Source organism: Homalodisca vitripennis, chromosome 1 (assembly GCF_021130785.1).
Source record: "Homalodisca vitripennis isolate AUS2020 chromosome 1, UT_GWSS_2.1, whole genome shotgun sequence".
NCBI lineage: Eukaryota > Metazoa > Arthropoda > Insecta > Hemiptera > Cicadellidae > Homalodisca > Homalodisca vitripennis.
In genome coordinates this window covers 140,095,669-140,121,518 of record NC_060207.1, presented here as the reverse complement: position 1 = coordinate 140,121,518, position 25,850 = coordinate 140,095,669, and the positions used below count along the sequence as shown (strand labels likewise).

The following is a 25,850-nucleotide window of genomic DNA, read 5'->3' as shown; positions in this document are numbered from 1 at the left end:
ATTGAAATGGTATTTGGGCCTAATTAAAGATATGCATGAAAAAAGTGTGGGATACGTAAACCTTCTTTGCCTATTACTGAATGTTTATAAGGATTTTACGAATTATGCAGCAATCAATGGCTGCTTTTTTTAAAGCAAGAATATGTATTACGATGAATAATCTAAGTATATTGCTGCTTATTCAAAGAATGCTGTACAAATAAAAGTTATACCTCTACCTTGAATTATTGGATGAGAATACTTTGAGGCATACCAATCATTAATTTAGAATTCACTTTATATATATATTCAATTTATATATATATATATATATATATATATATAAATATAAAGTGAATACATATATATATTTCTTGTGTTCGTGTGTATGTGGCTGAACTTCTCCTAAACGACTGGACCGATCAAAATTTTAAAAATAAAATAATAAAAAAAACACATCAAAATGAAATGTTTGGTGTGTTTTGAATGGAATTAGAGAATGGTTTAGATTCACAATTTGGTCCACTGAAAAATTTTTTTAAAATTAATTTTTCATTTGTAAGTAGTTGTTGATTTTGGAGTGTTTTACATTGCGCTATGAAACGTAATACAAAGTGAACTGATACTTAACAGCTGTTAATACTTCCAGCTAAAGTTTATCAAAGAGATAAAATATTTGTTTACATTTAAAATTAAGAAAATATTGCATTATTGTAAACTGCTTGATCAGTAGTGTGATGCAGATTGCATAGACGAAGATATTGGCTAATTTTAAATTTAGATATCACCAATGGTTAATAAACTATCTCATGCAATGGTAATACTATTAAACGCTGTTATAAAAACCACCTCATTGTACAAAGCCATGAATATTAGATTAGATAATCGAATTTGGTTAGATCGAAGATAAATGAAAAGAGCCGAAAGAAGACACTTTATGATCGAAATTGTTTTTCGTCGATACATTTTCTTGACCGGAGCACAAGGCAAACTCCACAATAATACTGGAAATATCATAGACAGAAAATTAATTTCAACAGACAGAATTTGATTCTTTATAACCAGATTAGCAAAAACCACGAAAGATAGAGGCAGGAAATATGATACATACCTTCATAATATGCCCAAGAGGCTCATGAAGGAACGACTATCAATTATCTCAGGTATGTTTAGAATATGATAGAAAAAGAATATAGTGTACTGTTTTTTAAAGAGAAATTGTGTGCGAAGCCGCGGGCTTGTATATATACCTGTTGTTTTCTCTTTTTAGCAACTTAGTGAAGGCTAATATAAACTTTGTAAATAATTGTTATTATTAGTTTGATGATACTGTTACAACTCTCCATGAATTTAGAAATAAAAATATTCTCTACTGTCTACCAAATCATATTTACTGTTTCTAGTGTGTTTTTGCTATATAAATTTTATCATCTAACAAACTCAGAGGGAAAATCATCAAGATGGTTTGTCTATTGAAAACTGTTTATATACAATGTATCACAGCAACCCTGTCTATGATAAAAAAAAGAATAAAAACAGCCTCCAGTTCCACCAACAATTTATTATTTTCTCCTGTTTGCATTCGGAGGAAACAGCAATGATCTTATCTTCAGTGATGACCTGAAGGCCTGCACATTGATAGGCTTCTCAGCACTGAAGGTTAGCTGTGTGCTGTTGGTGACCAAGAGGAAGCCATTGTGAGAGAAGTGACCTGCGATCCCAACAGCATCTAGCCACACAAATGGAGCAATAGCGTCAGAGCCCAGCGTTACAATCAGTTCCTGGCCATTCTTCAGAGCCTTGACATCCACCACCTGCCACAATAGTCATATAATAAAATTAATCAAAAACTGCAACGTAACTGAGCATCTACAGTTGTATCCTCATCGATAAACAAGCTCTACAGGTTTTAAGCTAACAAGAGTTAATCCATTAGTATGCAAGTGTTAAAAAAAAGGTGCACCACAATGCCGTAATGAGAAAATATCATTGATGAAGCTTTGACTACATAATTAAAATATCGTCTAGTAAATAGCAGCACTAAACAGGCTGTAACTCTTCCTAATCTTATCTATCATATAATTAATGTTTCTAATTGGCATAGCTGTGTAAAATATTACTTTTTCTTCTATTGCGCCCAGCAGATGTTTATTGTTGTTTTGAAAATAGCTAGGAGGTAACACAACTGTAGCCTGTGTAGTGTAGAATGGCATGTTTATTAGTAGTAATGAAAATTAAATATTGTTAATCTAGAGCATTGTGAATAATGAAAATAATACAATTAATAGTAATACATAACTTCGTCAAACAGTTCAAATAGTAGGCATATAAACTAACTACTAAGTTAGAAAACTTCTAGCTAATCATCTTCTAGTACAATAAATATTAAAAGCGGGAATGCTAGGTACTAAATGCCATAAATGCCAAATTAGCATGCTATTGGGTTACATAGGGTGAGACTTGTAAATTACTCAGAACTTTGATTTTTATATTTGAATATATTGTGTACCTGATTCAGATTTGGATACATCCTATTCCTAATCCTAATAATATTACAAATGTAAAAGTGCCTGTGTTTGTTTGCTTTGTTTTCAAACGTAAACTACTCAACTGATTGTTCTGATATTTTAAACGGACACTCTTAGAGTCCCAAGGTTTATTTTCTCTCTTAGGACAAGAAGCTTATAAATTGCACTGTCCTTTAAGGACCTTTGAGTTGCTTCAGGAGTGACAGGATATTCTGGATGGGTAAGGCTGGAGATAGGGGACGCCTCCTATCAAGATCCATGAGAAGAATTTAGGGCACTAATCTTAAGTCATGTCCTTTGGAAAGAAGGAGGTGCCAACTCTGAACCAGCCTCTCCAATCAAAGCAGGGAGGGGATGGCACACCCTTATGTTGAGTCTAACAAGAAACTCTGAGGTTAGGGAACGAACCCCACCAACTCCAACAGTCATCTCCTGTAGTAGACTAGACCCATCAAATTGCTCTTGCACCCCAGAATCTCGACATTTTCGGTTAATCATGTGTACTCCTGGACATCCATAAGGTTGGCCAGGTTAAAGTGATACATCGGTTTTTTGTGTCCCAGTGGTACGTTCAACTGGAAGATATAAACCAGTCAGAAGTGATCCCTGCAGGGTGAGCCCCGAGGTTGAACATAGGGCCTATTCTTATTTCATAAATCCTTCCGAACTACGCCCTACTTGTCTTTAAAACAGTAAAAAATCCAATCTTGGTCGCTAAAGTTGGTAATGTGAATTCAAAGATCCAGTTAAATGTATTAAACTGTTTTGTGTAAATGTTGTATGACAGCACAACCATATGTTTAATCAATATTTTCAATTTGTTTACATTTACAAAGTGAAAACATAACACAAGTTAACAACACTCTAACATTTAGGCGATTTAACAACTTAGGCAAATTAATAGTATTTAAGATAAGTGAGAGTTTTATGGCAAACAAATTTATTGTCATTTGCACTCCAAGCTGTACAACTCCTATGTTTACCACTGGAAATTTTTGAAGTTTATTACAAAAATTATTTTTCTGGTAATAATATTTCACTTATTTATAGACTTCAGTATCGTTTTCTTAGAGAATTGTTTTGTGATATCAGTCCACTCCTTTTGAATAAAATTCTATATAATTTTAGTTTGCAACTTTCCAATATTTTAGTTTATAGAAACTAAAATATTGGAAAGTTGCAAATGGGACTACTTGTTTAGAAATTATCAAATATATCTACTGAAAAACCGTTATTTACAGTTACTAGAATGGGTTGAAGAGTGTTTTTTTTTTTTAACTGATGTTTATATAGGGTAATTAGCAATGCAATACATATGATACAGGTCTGCAAAACGGGAGCTACTTCCAATTCAATTATTCCTGCCCTTGTGCACACTTTAATTTATTCTCTCACCTCACAACCATTATATAAAAGTCATACATTTATAAGATACAGTACTTACAAAATTATATTGTTATCAATACTGCAGAATATTAAATTTAAATTCACTAAGGAGTAAAAACTGTTCCAAGAATATTGGAATAAAGTTCATATATAAAACTAAACACCAAAAATGCACCTGGATATTAGCCTTTGGAGGACTGTTGATAGATCGTAAAGCAACAGGGAAAAGGAAATTATTTGGTCCCAAAGTAGTAGAAGCGTTGCTTGATAAAATTGAGAAATAAAAGAAGCAATTTTTCTCCGGATGGCCTCCAGCCTGACACCCTGCCACTGAGCGCAGATAACTCTCACTGTTCCATGATCCCAAATCCACAACTCCAGCTCCTTTCTGTGGGTGAAATAAAAATAAAGTCTACTTAATGTATAAAAATATGTAACATTAATTAAAAAAGGAAAGTAGAAAAGATACAAATACTTTGTAGAATAGTACAACTATTTTTACAAAATTGGTTGTATTACTTTTTTACTGCTTTAATATATTGGCCTTAAGGTTCAACATGTTTCATTGTTATCAACCAAATTAATTACAATTTATACAATAGACAAAACAAAAATATGTTACTGTAAATACAATAATTAAGGAAATCTTTCCAAACCTATTCTACTGTGTAACACAATAAAAATCTAATATAATAATATAAACAGATAAAGTACCTATAAAAAAGAAATAAATAACTTTTTTATATTAACTAACAGTCTACAACCAAGTCAAGAATAGGTTTAAAACATTAATGAGCTAATCACAAGAAATAAGAAGAGAACAAAATGCTTTGCTTTTATACTATTGTTTAAAGGGAGTGGATTCATGGTAGTGGTACAAAAAGGCTCAAGCCCAGGTTAAGACATTTACATACAAAATCAGCCTTCCTAAAGATGTCCTTCTGTAAATAAAAGACATTTTTAGAGCATTGACAAACCCAGAGCTCCTAAAAAAGTTTCTACATGGTCAAACCAAAATACAAATAAAAGTTAAGTATTTGTCAAATACAAAACTTAAGAATAAATATTTTTATGCATTTTTTACCATTTAACAATGGACAAGGCAGCAGACTAGTAAAACCTGCTTAGAAGACCTGCTGATTTTTCTATTAATTCAAACCAATCTACAAAAAGGTTAGGCTTGTTTATGTGAAGAAAACAGCAGAAACAATGTAAAATAATAATTAAAATGTTTACTAATACACAGATTACGCATTTTTTCAACTCAACAACCATAAATTTAATCTCAGGCCAGAAACTAAAAAAGTGTAATATCTTTCAATTAAACCTACAAGGGTGCTCTATTTCCATCTCTAGGAAAACACTTGAATGGCACAAAATAGACTTATGAGGAAATTAATATTTAGAAATATTACTGTCATCAACTTATTTCTAGAGACTAACCAGAGTGAAAGGGTAAAATTGTGTGGAGACAGGCGTGAGAGACTGCCAATTGTAGACAGAGATCTGTAAGAGGAGGTTCAGTGATGAGTGGAGTTGTAGGTCAGAAATGACGTGGACTCTTAGCTGTTTGATCACATTGATGCTCGGGGAGACCAGCACTGGCGCGAAGAAGTCTACAGCGAAGTAATGCAGCATTTTCCACTTCCCACTCAGCTCTGATGATAAACCATAATATGAAATAAATGTCTGTATTTAGGAATGGAAGCTTGTTAAAAACAAACCTAAGTGAACGTACAGGAAGAGGATTAATTTAAAATCTTATTTATTTATGTATAAAAGACGAATTTAATAAAAACTTACTTCTGAAGGTTGTTAATTTCACCTTTTTCCATTTACAAGTCATGTTTTACACTTTGTACCTATTTGTTATAAAATAATAGTAACTAACAACCACACTTTGACCTATACATGTTTTTGTTGTCACTATAATAAGAATAATCACACTAAAAATGTCTTTCTTTTAGAAAAAAATTCAAGATAACCAAATATATTGTACTATTATATTTACTGTAGTGCTTGAAATTGCAAGCAGTTTCTGGAATTGTAAAATGTTTTCAAAAATGTTATGAGAAAATGAAAATATTTTTTAAAAGACAAAGTATATACAACCCTACACACTGCAAAAAATAATACAGTAACAACTTGACGATTAACAAGAATCAGTATCATATACAACGTATAACCAATTTAATATTTGTCAATGTAAAATATTAGCAATTTATTTACATTGTGTCTGCCTAGCAGATACTTTATACCTCTCTAAATATCATCAATAGGTGGGTAAGATACTTTGTCATTATGTTGGTACTCATGGTCCTGAAATATAATAAAATTTACAGCTGAATTCATTGTTTAATTTTTCAATAGCAGCTGCTAAGGTTAGACATGTTTTTTAAACTTAACAATTTTTGTTTGTTAAAAAATTGGATCAAAGAATTTGTATAACATTTTGTGTGAAAAATTAAATAAAGCGTAACAAAGTATGAAAAATTTTAACTATGATGAGTTTGATATGAGTAAAACAAGTGTTTATGAGTGGTATAAACATTTCAAAGATGGCCGTGAAGACACTGAAGATGACGAACGCTCCAGTAGCAACCACAACAGCACATTAACAACCGATGAAAACGCAAAAATAGTAGAAGAAATGGTTATGAACGATCGCTGTATTATGATCTGAGAAGTCACTGATGTTGGCAAATCAATTGGCTCATGCCATGAAAATGTTTTGAATGTTTTTTATATAAAAAATTTGGAAGCAAATTTTGTCCCAAAATTGTTGAATAATGAACAAAACTGTTGCGAATGGAAGTTGCTAGGAGTCACTATATAAAGTCAACGATGATACAGAATTACTGAAAGGTGTTATAACAGGTGACGAAACATGGGTTTAGGGATATGATGTTGAAATTAAGGCTGTCATCCCAGTGGAGTCATTCTGAATCGCAAAGACCGAAAAAGGTTCACCCAGCGCATTCGAACATGAAGGTTATGCTAACTTTGATTGTTTGATTTTAATAACATAGCTTATCATGAATTCTTGCCACAAAATCGAACGGTCAATAAAGGAGTACTACCTGCTAGTTTAATGCTGTTTATGTAAAGGTATCAGAAAAAAGAAATTGCTCGGATTTGTGGCAAAACAATTCATGGTTTTTGCACCATGACAATGCACCTGCTCATACTACATTGCTGTTTTATAAATGTTTGGCCAAAAAAAGAGCTGTAACGATGCCCCAGCCTCCATATTCTCCAAAAATTGTTCCATGTGACTTTTTTATTTACAAAAATAAAATATAACCTTAAAGAGCTGTAATTTTATAAACATAGATGACACTAAAAGTACATTGGTTAAAGAGCTAAAGTCTACCCTAAAGAGAGAGTTTGAGAAGTGTTTTAAGAATTGGAAGAATCCCTGGCACAAATACATAATATCTAATGGAGACTATTTTGAAGGTAGCAACATTAATGTAGACGAACAAATATTTTTTCAAAAATGTAAATTTATATTACTTTTTGATACCTTGTACACTGATTGTTTATCGGAAACACTCTCTTATTGCTGGATTACCCTCAATTGCCTCTAGAGATGTTAACAATTCTAGGTTGTGATTTCTAAAGTAACCCTAAATAAATCTAAATGCTACCTTTATCACACACAATTGTTTTTATTTATAAATACAAAGCTTGCATTATTTTTAATCTACATCTCTAAACCTCTAATACCACTCACAATATTAATCATAACATATATAAAGAGAATTTACATACAAATTAACAATTAACAATAAAAAAAATTTAGAAATTGTGTATAAATCAGGATAATTTCCAATTACAAAATTCTTCTACTACTGACATTAAGGCTTGAAATTTTAAACTGTTGTAACTACTGAGCCCTTAAGTTACAATGAGAAAAGTTGTTTTAAATTTTATAATTGAAATGCTCATATCTGCATTAAACTACTAACCTTTTTAATAATCAAATCACTTCACTATTAGGAGCTAAGGCTCTGTACTTAAATAATACCAGGATGATCAAGTCAGGAAATGACTGTACTGTGAGAGATTATAAGAAATTATAAGAGATTATAAGTCACGAACTGACCGAAATAAGAAAACTGTGATAACTATTTTTGAAACTAACTTTATCATGGTGTAACAGACCAAATATTTCAGGAAGTGCCGAACTGAGAGATGAATCAAGAAGAGCGCTATTGAGAGTATACTAGGATAACTAATAATCAAGTCAGTTAGAAACTGTACCAAGTGAGGACCACGAAGGAGCCTGCCACACATCGTTGAGTTGCCAATAAAGAGCTCCCATGGTCAGTCCTTCACCAGCAGAATCCACTGAGCTGCGTTCTCGTCTGTATGATTCTGTCTCGGTTTTTATGGACATGGCTTGGTTTATCTGAAATTACACTTCAGCATCAACATACATATGTGTATATATAGTGAGTAAAATTGGTTTCTTACACAAAATACACCAAGCCAATTGAACTGAGTTTTATCAGATGTCATTCTGATGGCACTTTTTAATCCAAATTTGGTCTTTTCAAATAACTGATGAATAACTTCTTGAAGTGAAGGGAAACTCTCGAAATGCAGGTTATTTTTAGTCACATAGAAAAATATAGCATGAGCATATAGCAAAACATGAGCATGTCAAGAATATGAAAAATAACTTTTAATATCAACAACTTGTTCTCCTAATACTTTCCACGAACTATCATCATATCACTTTGATCAATTGAACCCACATAACAGTTTAATAATTTGAACAAGAGGTTTTTACAATTGTTTTTTTTTTTAATTTTTACCAATGGAATCATTTCATATGCATGCATGCTTAGTAGTGAGCATTGAAACTTCACGCTTTAATTTCCACCTCACTGCTAAAGTAGTTCTGTAATTTCTTTGTTCCCATTTCAACCATCTGTAAGAATTTATTAAAAATAGGCATTCCCTTTCTGATTCTTTTTATAATTCCACAAGCATTTGCTCTGTTTTCATATAGATTCTAGAGGCTAGAGTACCAATTATCGATGAATAATAAATTACCCTTATTTGTGTTCCCTCAATAAAATTGTGACAATGGTCCCAGAAATGCCTGTTTATACTACCAATGCATTATTTCTGGGTTCCTGTGTATATGATAAAGTAGAGAATAAAACCGATTTCAAAATTACACAATAAGTAAAGTTTTATTCCAAAATAACTTCTTTCCGTGAGGATGTATTTTAAACCTAGTTAGTCTTTCAAGAGGATAAGGCTCTCATCAACTGTAACAGATTGGCATTACGCAGTTCAAATTTTGAATGAAGGGCAGGTGAATACAGTCAAATCAACTCTAGTAATATAGTCTTTTTATTGGCTGTGACGCCGAATCACATGTGAAGGTTAAAATAAATTAATATAAAAAAGATAATTTAACTTTAAATTGGAATAAATTAAAATCATTAAATTGTAAGAGTTAGAAATTATAAACAGTATCAAGAAGATATTAAAATTTGAGCGTAATAGTTTGGGTCCGAGATTAAAAGTAAGAGATAAATCTCCGTTGATCCCGGTTCTCCTCTAGCTTTGTTCTCTTTCCTTCCTTGGCGTTCATGGTAGTAGGATCTGTGATGATACTGTGATTATGCAGTAACAATTAAATTCCTTTAAAAATGTACTTTTGCATTGATCTTGAGGTGAATTATAGTACAGTTGTTATTATTTATGCATAGAACAATTCACAGGTTATGTTTTATGTAAATGGAGCGAAAACCACATTCTATTGAGAATGAAATTCCCGTTCCTCCCACTCAGTTTTCCCTTTCCAACCTATCTCAGCTTTGACAACTGAATGCTGCAGCTAACCAGACCATGTAACTTCGCCAAAACGCTGATGGCATAGCACAAGAATACTCAACAGTAGTGGTGATGGCAAATGGTCTGCTAGTGAGTATACTTGTTTACAGTGGTTAAAGGTTTAAGCTGTCCAACAAGAAACGTAATTAACATTTTATTATAGATATATACTTACTTGGCTCAAGTAAATAAAGGTATCAAGATCTACGTTCACTGGTAGATATAAATTGTACTGTATCTCAAAAATCATCTGCATGTAACCACCAAGATGATGTTGCCTGCTCATCATCAGCTCTGATGAGAGAGAGAGATCTTCTGGTAGTGTGATGTTGCTGAATGATTCCAAAGATGGTAATGACATTATCCCATACTCTGATGCAAACCTTGTCTTCGGAACAATTGCAGATTTCCACAAGTTCAGAGTATATTCATACCAGTGCACTAGGAAAACAACAGATAATATTCAGTGGTTATTTTAAAGAACCAATTAATTTTTCTTTCAAGTATTTGTTTAAAAATATTCCACACAGTTCCTGGATAACGATGAATATATGTGTGAAAAGCGTAGCAGAAGTTTGAAAGAAAAAGGATTATTTACAACATAAAATAATATTTAACTTTTCATTTCACTCGCAATATAGCCAAATATCAAAATGACTTTCAACAGCTGTAAATAAAATCATACGTAACATCTTAGTTGGAAAGAATAATTACATGGTACTATGAAAGATTGGGGTTGAAGACTTAAAGAAATTATACATGTAAAGATGCTGAAAAGGAAGAATTAATTTTTTTCATACTTTTGTGCAATATTTATCAATCCATATGATTTTTTTATGCATTTAAAAAGAAATAGCTGTAAACCAAATAGGAATGCTGTGCAACAAAACAACAAGATATTTTAAAAGCTTTGGTTTTTAAATCAACAAAGATCCTTTTTAATCATTATCATTTTGTAACCAAGTGCCCAACAAATAAACTAATGAGCCTACACATGAATTTTTGTACCAGATTTTGTTTAATAAAATATACAATGGAAAAACACTGTTATAGAGAACTAATGCAATTATTTAGGTCACTATCTTAAATAGAGCTGACCAATCTGCTGAATTTTTATTTCTAAACTTTATCTATAAAATATATGGTAATATGAAGAGGAATTTCAAACTTTCCTGCATAATTTTACAAGGTTCATTGTGCTATGATATTAATATACGTACATATTTTGAATGGTGGTAAAAAAGTAATGAGTAGTTAAAAATATATTATCCACAGAAGAGAAATATCCTAAGGAAATGATATACTCAACTATAATGATATACTCACAATCACCGTATCTACCATCGTACGGATTGTGTGCAATATAACCCTCTTTCTCTGACTCCTGGCCATTGGATGGACTTGACGTTACATAACTGCGGGTCTTATCCAACTTCTGAATTATTGGTTGAATTGTATCAACATACAGCTTTATATAATCTGCCTTGAATATGCTGAAATTAGCTTGTGTGCCATACCTAAAACAAACAAAAAATGTAATTTGTATGCAGTAAATGATTGATAACTAAGAAACAAGACTTTTCTTTGTTTGAAGGTTATTTTTGACGATGGAAGGATTGTGAAGGAAACAGGATTTTTCCGGACATTTGCCATCGTTCAGTGAAACAATAAATCAGTAACACTACGTTTCGAGATCTGCAATCTGATCTCTTCTTCAGGTAAAGAACTAACCTAATACATAATATTACAAACTAGGTTAAAGTAAACAAATCTTACCAAAGCGTTGTGGCACGCCTAAGTCAGGAATCACAACCTACATGTTGTTTGTCAACTTCACTAACTCTATAAACATGCACTTAATAAAAAACTATACAAAACACTAATCATTAAAACTGAACTACGGAATACAGGTCACAATGCGTCAATGCGAAGTTCAGTTTTAATGATTAGTGTTTTGTATAGTTTTTTATTAAGTGCATGTTTATAGAGTTAGTGAAGTTGACAAACAACATGTAGGTTGTGATTCCTGACTTAGGCGTGCCACAACGCTTTGGTAAGATTTGTTTATTTTAACCTAGTTTGTAATATTATGTATTAGGTTAGTTCTTTACCTGAAGAAGAGATCAGATTGCAGATCTCGAAACGTAGTGTTACTGATTTATTGTTTCACTGAACGAAAACAAGACTTAACTTTTCAGGCCATAGTGGCAGCATGAACATAATACACAAGTATTAACAACCAATTGCACCCCCTTAGAGCTCAGAAATAATATATATTTTATGGGGTACAAAATATTTTAACGAGGCAAATGTTTGTAAATAATACAAGGTGGTCCCCATCCGACCATGAAAACTGTGACTAAGCTGATAATGTAGGTTAAAAATAGTTGAAGGGAAAGAAACAACTGGTGGATGGTAACATTTTCAGCCCAAAGCATGTGAATTCTGTCGTGACTGGTACTTATTAAAACGGTTTAGAAAACAATTTCACTTTTTACCTCTTTATTTATTTAAATACAGCAATAGAAAACAACCCCTCTTCGATTGCTTAAAACGTAAATGAGTTTTAAAATGGTACAGTGTTAAGTTGTTTTTATAGAAGTAGCAAAAAAAACACTGGAGAGCAGAAATGATCCACATTATGTTGCACTATTAACTTAAAACAGTCTTACTGTTTCAGTATACCAAAACATTAAAATTTTTGTTTCTTCTTTTCAATAATGTTTTTTTAACTTCATAAATTATACTAAAATAATGCGTATTGATGACACCACCCTCCTTAACACAAAAGAAATCTTAAAACAATATTGAAGAGCTAAACTTGGAAATAACTTCATCAACTCATTAAACACTCTAATACTGCCTCCAATATGACCTTGTAATAAATCAGAAAAACAACCTGTATGAACTTCAGGGCTGGCAGGTTGAGTGACCACTTTTCACACTAGACATATTCTTCACCATGTCACAGACCTTCTAATCCATAATAATTTGTAAAGCAAGAGACATAAAGAAAACATTTGTATTTTTGACGCCCTCAAATTTTTTAGCAAAATTGTAAATCTATTATTTTTATTATTAATTAATTGATTGACTGATTTATCATATAAAGTAATTATTTTTAAACATTGGCAGTGAAAATGTTAAATAAAAATGCTAACATGTCTTATAGGTAAGTAAAAATTGAAACATATGAACCACAATATGATCTGTAATGATAACGTGTGACTCATTACTTGTAGAGAAATGTAGCGATTGATTTCAACTGTATAGAAAAAAATTTATTAGAGTCAGTTGTTGATGAAATAAAATTTTTTTGTGATACCTTTATTTTAATTAACTTAAAACAGGATTTGCTTTATTTTATTGGTAAGTGGTATATTTCAATCAACATTTCATTTCTGACTGAACATTGTAAACATTAGCAACATAGAGCATCTTCTTTTCCTATATTTTCCTTCAAGTGGGCAACAATAAAAAACCAACCAGTTACCGGCTAGAGCCGCCTCATTCTCGTTGTTGCCAGCCCAGATGGCCACAGAAGGGTGGTGCTGCAACCGTTGTATCTGTTGTGTCACCTCTGTGGCAACTGTTGCCAGGAACTCATCTGTTGCCGGATACATGCTGCACGCAAACATCATGTCTTGCCAGATCAGTATTCCCAGCTCATCACAGATCTGGTCATATAATAAACAGTTACAGTTACAATCAAGTATAGCTAGCAATTTGTTTTATAGTCACCTGTATTTGTTTTCAAACAATAACCATACAAGGTCTGTTAGAAAAGTTTTGATTATTACATGACCATTCCAGATCAGTTATGGGGATGGAGTGGAACCCTTCTGAGACTGCTGCCCAGGATTTACTGGGTTCTACTCAGGCAGTGAGTCATTATATTTTGTATGTTATTACATGTGCTTCTGTCGCATTCCACTAATACTGAATTTTTGAGTAGAGTTCAAAGAAATTTAACCATTCTGTTTTAGACATAATCTCTGTGATACACAAAGCTTTTGATATAGAGTTTATGCATTATAATAAGATAAAATATTAGATAATTATCACGTTTAAATAATATTAAAAATATAAAATATAGAAACACAAATTATTTTATAATCCTTTATGTGACAGCAAATTTTGAGATGAAGATCTTCCATCTACTACACAGTCAATTGACGATTTTCGTTGATCACTGCATAAAAACGTTTTACTTAGTCAATATTTAAAACACTAGAAATCAGGGATTTGAGAAAAATCTTTCTACAAATAATGGTTTTATTGTTTTAGTCTTTTTATATAAATGTATTAAACAAACACACCAATTCCATCAATTACCAATAAAGTAAAAATTTATAACATTTTCTGGTTATTAATAAAATTAACATTTTGGCACTTATCTTAACATCTTTTTAAATTAAAGTATTCATTTTTGGTAAATACTACAATGATTTCTTTAGTATCAATGTATAGTCCTTGTGTTTTTACTTAAGCAATATACCCAGAAATGAAGTATTACAACCATCAAATAACATAGTAGGTTTTAAAGAGTGCTTTTTAATAGTAAGTAAACTGTAGTATGAATCTTGATAAATTTTCAATAATTTTAATCAAGATTTCAAGTAGTAATTCAATAATAGTTAAACCTCATGCACTTTTACAACCTTATTTTTAATCAAAGGGTTCAAATAAATGTTTCATATGTTCCTTGTAAGTCAAAATTATAAAAACCGGTTGTGAAAAATAAAATAATTATGGGGTATACCTAGAAAAGATAGTATTGTCAATAAATACAAAATTTCAAGATAGTCGTGTTCTAGTTTTAGCAAATGTATAGTTTTATGTTTAATTTTTTTTATATATGATCTAGTACATAAAATAGAAATAGTACTTGAAAAACACAATTTGACCATGATAAGAGTTAATGTATAACATTATTGCTTAAAATACATCAATTGGTATTATAACATACTCTTAGCCCCCTAATATACCTATTTAAATAACACAATACTTTAAAATTAATAAGAAAACAAGATCAAGTGGTTCCACTAAATATAGCATTAGTTAGAATTCACGAACTAACAAACTGATCATCGTTAGTTTACGGTGACTGTTACTGACATCAAAATTCACATAAAAAAAAGATATACTTTATTCAGCTGTTCAAATTATATGGTTTATTGACAACATGGATACTGTAATAAATAACGAGAGTGAGCAAAGATTATCAACAGATTACGCATAGATGCTAGTTGAGACATGATGTAAAAAATGGACAATCCGTTGATTGGTAGTTTGAGAGTTCACAAACAACCAGGCAAGTAAACAAAGAAATTGAACACATAATAGTTAACATGTTCACAACAGCTTGACTTATCAGTGGGTCATGGACCATTTTTTTCAAACAGAGTGACCCACTCACTAATGGGTGGTGCAACAATGGTTTTTTATATATATATATACTCTATATAATGGTGCAACAATACTTGATGAATATTATCCGGCTGCATTTTAGATGTCAAAAGTATGTTCACTGAAACTATTGATCACTCCAGAACATATTTATTAAAAATATGTACGCAAAACACTAAGTTTTCTATTATGATTCTTTCTCCAAGAAATTTATGGTACTAAAAATTAAGTTACGAATTAGTACATCAATACATCACTAACAATCATGACATAATATGTCCCAAGTTCTGAACATAGCAATAAATATGTTTTATAAATGGTACTTTTACTCCGCTCAATGGAGGTGGGACCAAACCACTCTCTTTAAATTCCTTTTACATATGAATATTAACAATTGGTTTGTCTTGCTTTTTTACTGCTAAAATTAATTTACATGACTCCTTCTCATGTATGCTCACACTACACACTGAGCTAGAGCTGTAAATAGTTAACCTAGATTTGACAAGGGCTTTTATAAAGGGAAGCATGTCCTAGAGGAGGTTCTATCCAACCTGTGTATATGAGTTGGACTGAAATGTCTCAGACTTCAATAAAGTGACAGACGAGGGTTAGCTGTTTAGTCAGTACAATTAGACTAGTGATGCCCAATTAATTAACTTAACTATCACTTATAAGAAATAGTCAAATTTAGATAATAATAATAAGGCTACTCAGGGTATGAAAACTGATTATATTTAAGTAATTTATATTATGTTGACAACCAGAAAAAAAACAAAGTTTGCATAGCTCAAAAATCAGTTGACACGTGTTACTAGTAATAGAGCTAACATATGCGCCAGTGTACATAACTGTTGCCGAATTGAATTTGTTTGTGTATTTGATTGACATTTCCAGAGTCATCATAACAGAAATAAAAAATAAAAAAGAAGCAATGATTTAAAGTTTAAAAATGGGTAATTACTGTAAAACTACAATATCGACTAACCTGATAGAAGAGGTCGGATTCATAGATCCCACCACCCCACACCCGCAGCATGTTCATGTTGGCATCCCTAGCTCCTGTAAGTATCCTGCGAAGCAGATCTGGCTCTGCACCCAATTCTGGGAGGATGTGTGCTGGGATGTAGTTAGAACCCTTTGCAAATATTGCCAACCCATTTACCCGAAAGAAGAAAGTCAAGCCTGTAAACATTCACAGTTCACTGTAAAACTAGTTATTAAATAATGAGGCAGTTGTATGAAGAAGCATTTATTAGATTTAACATAAAATGTTTATTTATATAAAAATAACTAGGATGGATAATGTATATGTTCTAATTCAAAATCTTTGCTACAACATAAGAGAACATCCACAGGAGTTTACTGAGTTACATATATACCTTTCTTTGGTTGATTAGGAACAGCATCAACCTGTACTAGTTTGACAGTACGGAAACCGATACGGACTGAAGTTTGAGTAATTTCTCTGTCAGACTGGAAGCCCACAACTAATTGGTACAGGGGTTGACTGCCATAGCCATTGGGCCACCACATTTGGACAGTATCCTACAAAAATCCCTACATGAGGATCTATTTCACAAATTGCTCTCTTAAGGCAGTGATGGATCCTGTAGGCAATGATGTTAAGGACATTGTAGATCTAAATCTATAGAAAATACATCTCTATACTGATTCTTTAAATTACAAAAGCACAAATGAAATAACAAAAACAGCACTACAAAAGGAACAGAGAGGAAAACAAGAAAAGGAATATGCACCTAATTTTGATATCCATTATTAGCGTAGTGATAACTGTAATTGTGATACACTGAAGTGGCTGATATGTACCATTCAAACTGACATCTATGTTACCTTACTTAATCACATTCTGAGTGAGCCAGTAATCATGCAAACAGTGTCACTGAATTTCTAACATACTACTTAAAAATATAGTTTCAACTTCAAAATCAATAAAGTTACAGAGTAAACATTACCATACAATGAAAGTAGAGAAGTGATATGGTCTCACTTAGTTCCAACAGTTTTAGCCACTTAATAAAAACAGCAATTGACACATATGCAAACTCGCATGCTTTCAGGTCCACTGCAGTTCCAAAATGTTTTACTTTTATTATTATTTTTGATATTATTTTGTTTGACATTTTTAATGGCGAGTAAGTCATTGGTGGAATATTTTGAGACAGTATGCAATAGGTTATAGCATTTTTTTAAAATTTAAAATCACGTGTAACTGCTGACTGTATTGGTAGCATAATTTGGTAAATTACAAAAGACCAGTTTTTTGAACAAAACTATCACATTACTTGAAAAGTACTCTAATACATTAAACATTCAGAACTAATTACACACAGAGAGTACAGCAAACACACAAGAGAACGACTATAAGTGGTAAGTAAACAAAGCAAATGGCCGTAGTTTCCTTGTTTAGCCTCAAGCACACAGAGCTAGCCAGTTTACCATACATTTCTAAGTGTAACAGGTCAGCAAATAGAATACAAACAACTGAAATGTAAAATCATAAATATAAAAAATGTTATTGGCCCGCTGTAAACCTAGCTGCTTTGTATACCTACAATTACATAACTTAATTCATTAATTAAAAAATATTCTAAACTTAGTGATAAAGAAGTAACCTAATTAAGTAACTAATTTAGTTAGACAAACCTTGGGCACAGAGAAGACGAGTGTGGCATTATTCTGTTGAGGGGAGATGGAGACTGTCATTTGGGTCGTAATGTTGTATTTTTTCAATACAAGGGTGGAAGATAGCATACCAGTGACATTGGTGGCCACATCCAAATACAAGGTCACTGACACCTTCCAGTCTGTCACGTCTGGTCTTGTTTCAATCCCGACATGTCTGGCATGGGCCACATTGTACGCACGCAGCAACACATTTTTCCTGTAGGTCACAAGTTTAAATATTTAAGATACACACAAAGATATTCTAGTACTCGATATGAACAAGGTTATATAATATACTTTTATTTTTATTAGAAATTATAAACCTTAAATTAGTTCTATAATTCCATCAATTTTTGAAACATTTATCACAGCAGGTAACCATTTTTTGAAACTACTGCATTTATAACATCATTACTCTTTAGACAGTGCTAGTCAAGAGATTACCAGGTCAGGATTGTAAAGTACACCATTCAATTATTCCCAAACTTATCTTATTTGTCTTTAAGTGACTTTTGAAATGTACAAGGTCTGGCTTAAACATGTAATGAAATTTTGTTAAATTGGTGCCCAAGAATATACAAGTGAAAAGAATTCTTGAATAAACATTTATGCTTACACTCTGAAAAACATTGAAATAAACCCTAAATTTCTCTATAATGTGATTATGTATTATAAGTTATGGTTTTTCACTTATGATTTGAAAAATCCAAACATGACTAAGAAGCTACCTGAATTGTGGCAAAACAAAGTCATGGTCTCTTTATCATGACACCTTATCCAATACTGCTTTGGTCTTAAAGTTATATTTAGCTATGCATGACATTACTGTGTTCAAACATTCACCTTACTCACCGGACAGAACCCTGCAACATTTTTACTTCCTGAAAGTGAAATCTAAAAGGAACAAGATTTGAGATAGTTGAAACCATGAAAGAAAAATTACAAGATAATATAATCTTTATAATCTACAAATATTTACTAACAATTACATTTAAATAAAAATATTGGTCAACACAACTTAAACAGCACTTGTATGTTGTCCACTTTCACTACACAATAGTGAAGATGCCATAAAACAAAAAACTAATTGTTGTTACAATGAGTTTGGACAGCTAATAATAATAAATAATACATATAAAATCATGGACAACACTGATTTCCATTTTTTAAATCTTTGTTATGACCATTATTTTCTTGCTCACTATTATCATTACGATACTTTAATTTTATAATTTCTTTTTTGGCACTGCCTTCTTATCACCTTTATCAGTGACATTATTATCAAATCAGATGATGAACAGATTATTCACTGTGTATTCATGGGTCTGAGAAAAGGTTCTGAATAAGGTTTTAACCAAGACTTATAAGTTTTAGAGAGCTTATAAGTATAAGTATATTGAGCTAAACAAGCAATTATCTGTAGTCACAATAAATTGTGTATAAAATCTAGTAGTGTCCATTATTACCAAATTCCAACGGAAGGGAAGGCAGGACCCCAGTCCCAGGCGAAGGAAGCCTGCATCTTGCGTATATAGTTGGCATGACATTCTCCATGATACTCCTGAGGCACGCAGGCTGGAGGTACGGGGTACGGTGTCTCAGTAGATAACTGCTTTGCTGCCCATATAGCAGAGGTGAACTGCACCTCCAGACTGTTGTTGGATGTCTGTGCAAAATAAAATTTATTTTAGGTCATTCATTTTGTTTTTAAAAATGCTTACATTTATCTGATGAATTTTAATTTCAAGATATTTGTCTAATTTGTGTCAATGTGATTATGAATTCAGCAAAATATCTTAAATCTTTGAGGGTACTTTTTTTACTTTTTTAACAAATTCCCTGAAAAGTAAGTTTTTTATAAATTTTATGTAATTTCATTAAAGGAGCTCTTTTTATTGGAAAATCAAATTATTTTCTATTGTTTTCTATATAAGAAAACACACAATTGTCCAATAAATTTTAATTTCTTGTACAAGGCCTTTTGACGTCAAAGATGCCGTTGTCATGTGTGATTCAACAATTTGAAACAGTATAAATATTTTTACAATTTAAAACAGTTATCAGCTGAATAAAGTTTAATACAATATTTGTATAATTAAAAGTAAAATAAAGTAACTTGGGAGTGGCGGTGGCCGAGTGGTCTAAGACGCTGGACTTTGAGTCTGAGTTAGAGGTAGCGCAGGTTCGAATCCTGTCTATGACCATTGCACTTTTTATCAGTACCATCAAGCTTGTACTGTATCGACTTTCCCCCTTATTCTGTTTGATAAGATCCTCGCACAGGCCAGTGGCCCATGAGGACGGGCAGAATAAGGCAAAAAGGAGATCGGCTTCTCCTTTTTTTTTTAAAAAAAAAAGTAAATATTAACCCATTGGAGACTGAGATTTTAACGCTATTGTGACAACCCAGGACTGAGTTTTTTTTTTTGTTTAAAAAACGTTTAATAGTTTTTTTCAGTTATGGTGGTATAACTTACCTGTAAAAAAGTTTTTGTTGTGGAATTCATGTGTGGTATATATTTACAAATAATTACAAATACATTTTTACTTTTTTTAGTATTTATTTTTACTGTATGAAAAATTTCAAAACAGTTCTCCAAAATGTAAAGGAACTTTACATTTTTTACATTGGTAAATTGTTTCTGATCGCCCTTCCGTGATCATAACACACTTTACATCTTTTGGATGGTCTAGCTTTGTTTGTTGGAGGAATTTTTTCAATGAAATGTCCCCATTGTTTACATTGTAGCCTCATTGGTTGGTCTAGTGAAGGCCTCCCTCCTGTAGGCCTATCAGGAAGCTGAACTGTTGATAGTAACTGGTCAACAATTGTTTAGCCTAAATTCTGAAAGATGAATTTTCTTTTTAGTGACCAAGTTGTGTACAATACTAGCATTACATAATGCAATATCAAAAAGGTAAAAAAATATTTTTTTGTTAACTCTTTGGCACTCCTACGCATTACTGGAAAGGAGGAAAGTTTTTGGTCCTGCTTGTCTACCCCACACATATACTTGTTGTAATCTACAACAACATTTGGTTTGAGGCTTACTACTGGATTTTGTTTTCTACTTTCTCGCTGAGAAGTTACTTCTTGGAAATCTGGTCTCTCGTGGTATGTTGAAAAGCAATTGTCACATCCTTCCTATCTTTCCATTTCAGACACAACATGTTATTACTTGAGCGAAATGTTATTTCTCCTTTCTTCAGTTTTTCTTTTTTTTATTTCCTTGGGAACATTTTTTCTATTGGCTCTCAATGTACCAATGCAATAAGTATCTCTGTTTAGGAGCTCCAAAAAAAGGTTTGGCGATGAATACCAATTGTCCATAAACATAAGTCGACCTTCACCAACTAAGTCTTCTGTCATTGTCAAAACAACTTGTTCACTAACTAGCATTGTAGTGTCATTGGTAATTTCCTTCCCAGTGTATATCTTGAAATTGTAGCAGTACCCTGTTACAGAATCACATACCTTATAAATCTTAATTCCAAACCTAGCCCTTTTTGAAGGGTTGAATTGGATGTAGGCTAACCTTCCTCGGAAGGACATCAAACTTTCGTCAATACAGACAAATACTTTCCAGGTTTGAATACCCTTTTGAATGATGACAAAAGTAATTCAACAACTGGTCGGATTTTCCTTAGTTTGTCAGTTTGCAGAAGTGAGGATGAAAAGTGTAAGTATCTAGAAATAGAATTTGAATCTGTCGCGTGACATAACCTCACTATAGATAAGGACAATGAATTATTTGTCTGCGAGACCAATAGTCAGTTTACTTTTTGTTTTGGGTTTTGTGACATCAAAACAACAAGGCTAAAGTAAGCCTTCATTTCATCCTTGGTTACATCAGTCCAATTATTATTAGGCCTAACATCACCTCCACCAAGAATTTTCTCCCTAGCATACTTGTTAGTTTCACTTACAACTTTATCCCAGAACTCATTGGTTAGAAATTGATTCAATACATCTAGCTCTGTACAATCAGCATTCAATTGCCTGGAAACAATTGGATTTATACCTGAATTTCCAGTAAAGTTGATTTGCCTTACTGTGTTTGTGTCATTTGTCCAGGTCCAAGTTTGGAGGTTAGGCCTATTGTCATTGTCGTCATCGTCATCACTACTATCACTTCGCCCGTCATTGTCACTGATTTCATCATTATCGTCATTGATATTCACAGTTTCGCCATCTAAATCACCACTATCACTATCACTTTCATTCAGTACATTATCCACATACGCAGATAACTCCGACGAACGGAGAAACACTTCATCGCGAGACGCCCATGTTGCTCGACTGATCGCTGTTCTATTGCAAACAGTTACGGTATTCAGGTTTATGTTCGGTTTTTGCATTCAGTTTCTTGTATTCGGATGTTAGATACCGAATAATACGATTCAACTATCGATCGCTTGTTGGTGAACGGAATAACCATACAAATAACCGAGAATTATATCGATTGAACAAATCCCAAAATTCATGACGGACACTGTCCGTCATCCGTCTTTACGCGCTGTATACATGATGACGGGCAATATACGTCATCCGTCGCCAATGGGTTAATATATACATAAAAGTTTAGGTCAAAGAGAATTGAGTTATATTTTAAAGGAAAGGTGAATTTTTAATCGGCCCAAAATCATTGCTTAATATTTTATCTTTGTGTTTTTTATGCATAATGTTTCATAAGCGTCAAGTTCTTTTTATGGACTGGATTTAATAATGTAAAGTTTTTTAAGGTGTGATTTGTTTCTAATGCATGTTTGGCAGTAGCTGATTTTTTATTTTGTCCATATTTATAATATCTTTCATGTTCTTTAAATATTTTTTAATTGTTTTTTTTTGCCTAGCCAATGTAAATCTTATCACAATTTATGTCAAAAATTTTTCTAAATACTTTTTTATTTCTTTATAAAATGGGCTTTTTATTTCCCAATAAAGAGCTGCTTTCCACACCATGATTAACAGGTTAATTACAACACCTTTAGAGAATGATGAGTAAACGAAAGAACTTAACAATATAAAAAGTATAGCAGTTTTCAATAGATACTGAACTAAATTAATAGACAGTTTATTTTAAAAAAAACCAACAAAACAAAAGAAGACTTTATCAAAATCATCAAGAACTTCTTTAAAAAGTGAAAAAGAAGAAAAACATAACTGGCAATCCATTAGTTAAAACCCAAAGTTTAGACAAAGAATAACAATCTCAGATTCATAGAAGAGGATAATGTTCCATGCCACTGTGGTTATAGCCGGTGTTAACAATTAGTGTGCGGATTATTGATAGAGACATAGAGTGCTCTGTTTCTAGTCCAAAGGTTCATTAACCGAATAAAATGTAAAATTGTATCTATTTAACAAAAATTATATGTCACACCACAACGGTCCTTATAGATTATTAATAACTTATAACTATACAAATTTAATACATTCCGCAGAATTATAGTTTTAAATCTGTTTATGTATACTTTACACACTTTCAATAAGTTCTTCACTTCAAAACGGTAGAGGATGAACATGTTTTTGGTTTCTCCGAGCAGTTGAGAATTCAGCAAAATCCGAGCCACAGTGTCCAATCCCTCGAACTCCAAGTACACTTTATCCTTCTTCAGCATTTTTGGATCAACTAGAAACATGATTTGATTACAGTTCAATCTGTATATACCTACGTTAGCATTACTTTGGGCCTCAACATATCTGAATCGTGTGTTGTAACAATGATAATTAAATACTGTTTAAAGAGCTTAATTTACCATCAAAAAAAGTAGAATAGGTCCAATTGTCTTTAGCAACCCAACGATAGTTTATGTCATTGAAACGGTAGAATATATCTTCAGTGAGGACATTGGCAGTGCGCAAGTCAGTGTATATTCCTCCTGGCACTGTAGCTCCCACTCTGATACCTGAAAGCAAACACATGATTTTGTCAATACAACTACTGAAGATCTACGTGATTTTAACAATTAATTCAATGTGCTATTAGTTATTAATATTATTAATTAATTTGAGCACATAAGGTTCAAATACTACAATCTTTCATGAGTATAGTTGTTTTCAAACCAGAATTAGGGAAACTTATCTAATGGTGTAACAACCCAAACCATTTATAGTATAGTAGTGTAATCCATCTATTTATAGGAGATATAGGATACTTAGATTTACTTAACATATTATTTTCACTGCAGTTCTCAGTGCTGGTAAATACGAAAAATGATAGATAACAACTACTGCTAGATCAGGGAACTATCCTCAGGAAACAAGTAAATTGAATACTTTTGTTGAACTTACTATTTACTGGTAAATATACTATTACCACTCTTGCCTATTTTCTCTCTAAAAAATGTATAACCACAATTAATTTCAAAATTACACTTCTTATTCACTTTATTACTATATAATAATATAATATAGTGTACAAACTACCTTAAAACAATAATTGTTTTAGTAGTTAGTACACTCTACTTACTTATAATCAAATCCATACTTACATGCTTTTTGGCTCACAAAACTTTTAAACATTTTAAAATCCTTTCAATATACTATAATTAATTCAAACTTGTTTACCTCCCCATTTGACTTGGCCTTCCTAATGGGATTTTTAATCTAAACCGAGTTCAAAACGAGCTCACAAAAATGAGCCTAAAACAACCTAGGGCTGTGATTGGGTAACACCAGCAGTTACTAAAGTGTGATGGCATTCTACGCATGCATAGTTCTTTGTGGTTTGTTCCTCAACATGGCTGCATTTGATATTGTCTATTCAGACTCGGAGCATGCTGGTATTTAGTGATGATTTCATTAAATGTTTTGTGTAATCCTTTTATTGTTTTGACATTTCGATTACTTTTCTTAAGCAATTCCAATCTTCTAACCATTAACAGGTAATGAAGAAAAACTAAAAAACAATGAAGAAGGCCCTATTGAAAATTCAAATCTTCTTTCTTCTCAATTTATTAAAATACTGTAGTCATAACAAATTTTTAATACTGGCTGAAATATTTCCAAATTTTTTGTATTTGCATATTTACACCATATGGTATTTTAATATTAATTGTAAGGAAAATATGTATTTGTGGAGTTTCCTGATGATGAAACCTTTGTTTTCAAAAGGTCTCGTCCAACAAATAAACCATATTGGAAAGTTTTGTTTTATTAATATTTAATAGTATTAACGGATAAGTTAAAATTTTTTGAACATATTCTGATAATGCTGATTAAGATTTAAGCTTTATGAGATGTTCAATTATTTCACTAGTTAATTAAATAACTTTTAATTTATTTTTTGTGACTGGTGTCTGGGGACTAAGGAAAATGATGTTAGACCATCTCGTAGTCAGATTGGGTTCTTTATAATTTAGTATGGGATATAAACAGCTGTTATACAAAGTTGAGTCATAGGCATATATGGCAGACTGTACTCCAACACATCTAGGCAAGTCATTCATCACCGCAATGAAGAGAAAGGGTCAAGAACTGAGCCTTGAAGGACTCCCAGTGACACTTAATGAAATGCTTATTGCCCTCCCTTAACAGCTATGTATTGTTTGCGGTTTATCAAATATGATTTATATATATATATATATATGGCACAGAAATCCAGTAAAGTATCATTTCGAAAGGTATACAATTAAAAGCTTTACTCAAATCAAATAAAGATAAAGCAAATGATTATATCACTGCATTAGTTGTAGAGTGACCAGTTCTAAAGCCAAACTGTGCATCGATTCAATATTGAAATCAACATATACTGATATTTCAACACATACACTGTTGTAATCCTGGACTCTTAATAGAAGACTAGGGCCAATGCAGATGGGTCCGCGCTACAGACTGAGCCTTACGCCTTATTGCAGCTTGGTTTGGTGGTTTATAGTGTATTAGGGAGAGGGCCCTTTGTCAACCATGAAAGTTTTGGAAGACAGGGTCTGAATGTGCGATATGACTTGCACACTAACAACTGTCAAGTACTGTGAGTATTTTCCATTTTTTTAAATCAAGAA

At 32.1% G+C, this 25,850-nt stretch overlaps 1 protein-coding gene across 6 annotated transcripts in view; it reads right to left on the bottom strand.

Annotated features, from left to right (window-relative positions):
* Window positions 1–1,443: 1,443 nt before the first annotated feature.
* The window catches only part of LOC124372156 (beta-mannosidase-like), a 47,034-nt gene continuing 22,627 nt past the window's right edge, over window positions 1,444–25,850 (bottom strand). For 5 of the 6 annotated variants that reach the window (XM_046830526.1, XM_046830530.1, XM_046830543.1 and 2 more), the window contains exons 3-15: window positions 23,604–23,753; window positions 23,328–23,476; window positions 19,310–19,509; window positions 17,823–18,060; window positions 16,538–16,703; window positions 16,144–16,340; window positions 13,236–13,426; window positions 11,076–11,266; window positions 9,925–10,190; window positions 8,160–8,307; window positions 5,337–5,551; window positions 4,069–4,281; window positions 1,444–1,793 (exon numbers count right to left, since the gene is read on the bottom strand). In XM_046830526.1, the coding sequence (XP_046686482.1) occupies window positions 1,542–1,793; window positions 4,069–4,281; window positions 5,337–5,551; window positions 8,160–8,307; window positions 9,925–10,190; window positions 11,076–11,266; window positions 13,236–13,426; window positions 16,144–16,340; window positions 16,538–16,703; window positions 17,823–18,060; window positions 19,310–19,509; window positions 23,328–23,476; window positions 23,604–23,753 (2,576 nt within the window). In that variant the 3' untranslated portion in view covers window positions 1,444–1,541. Of the gene's footprint in view, window positions 1,794–4,068; window positions 4,282–5,336; window positions 5,552–8,159; window positions 8,308–9,924; window positions 10,191–11,075; window positions 11,267–13,235; window positions 13,427–16,143; window positions 16,341–16,537; window positions 16,704–17,822; window positions 18,061–19,309; window positions 19,510–23,327; window positions 23,477–23,603; window positions 23,754–25,850 lie in introns of those variants that run through there. The other variant, XM_046830551.1, reaches the window with a different exon arrangement.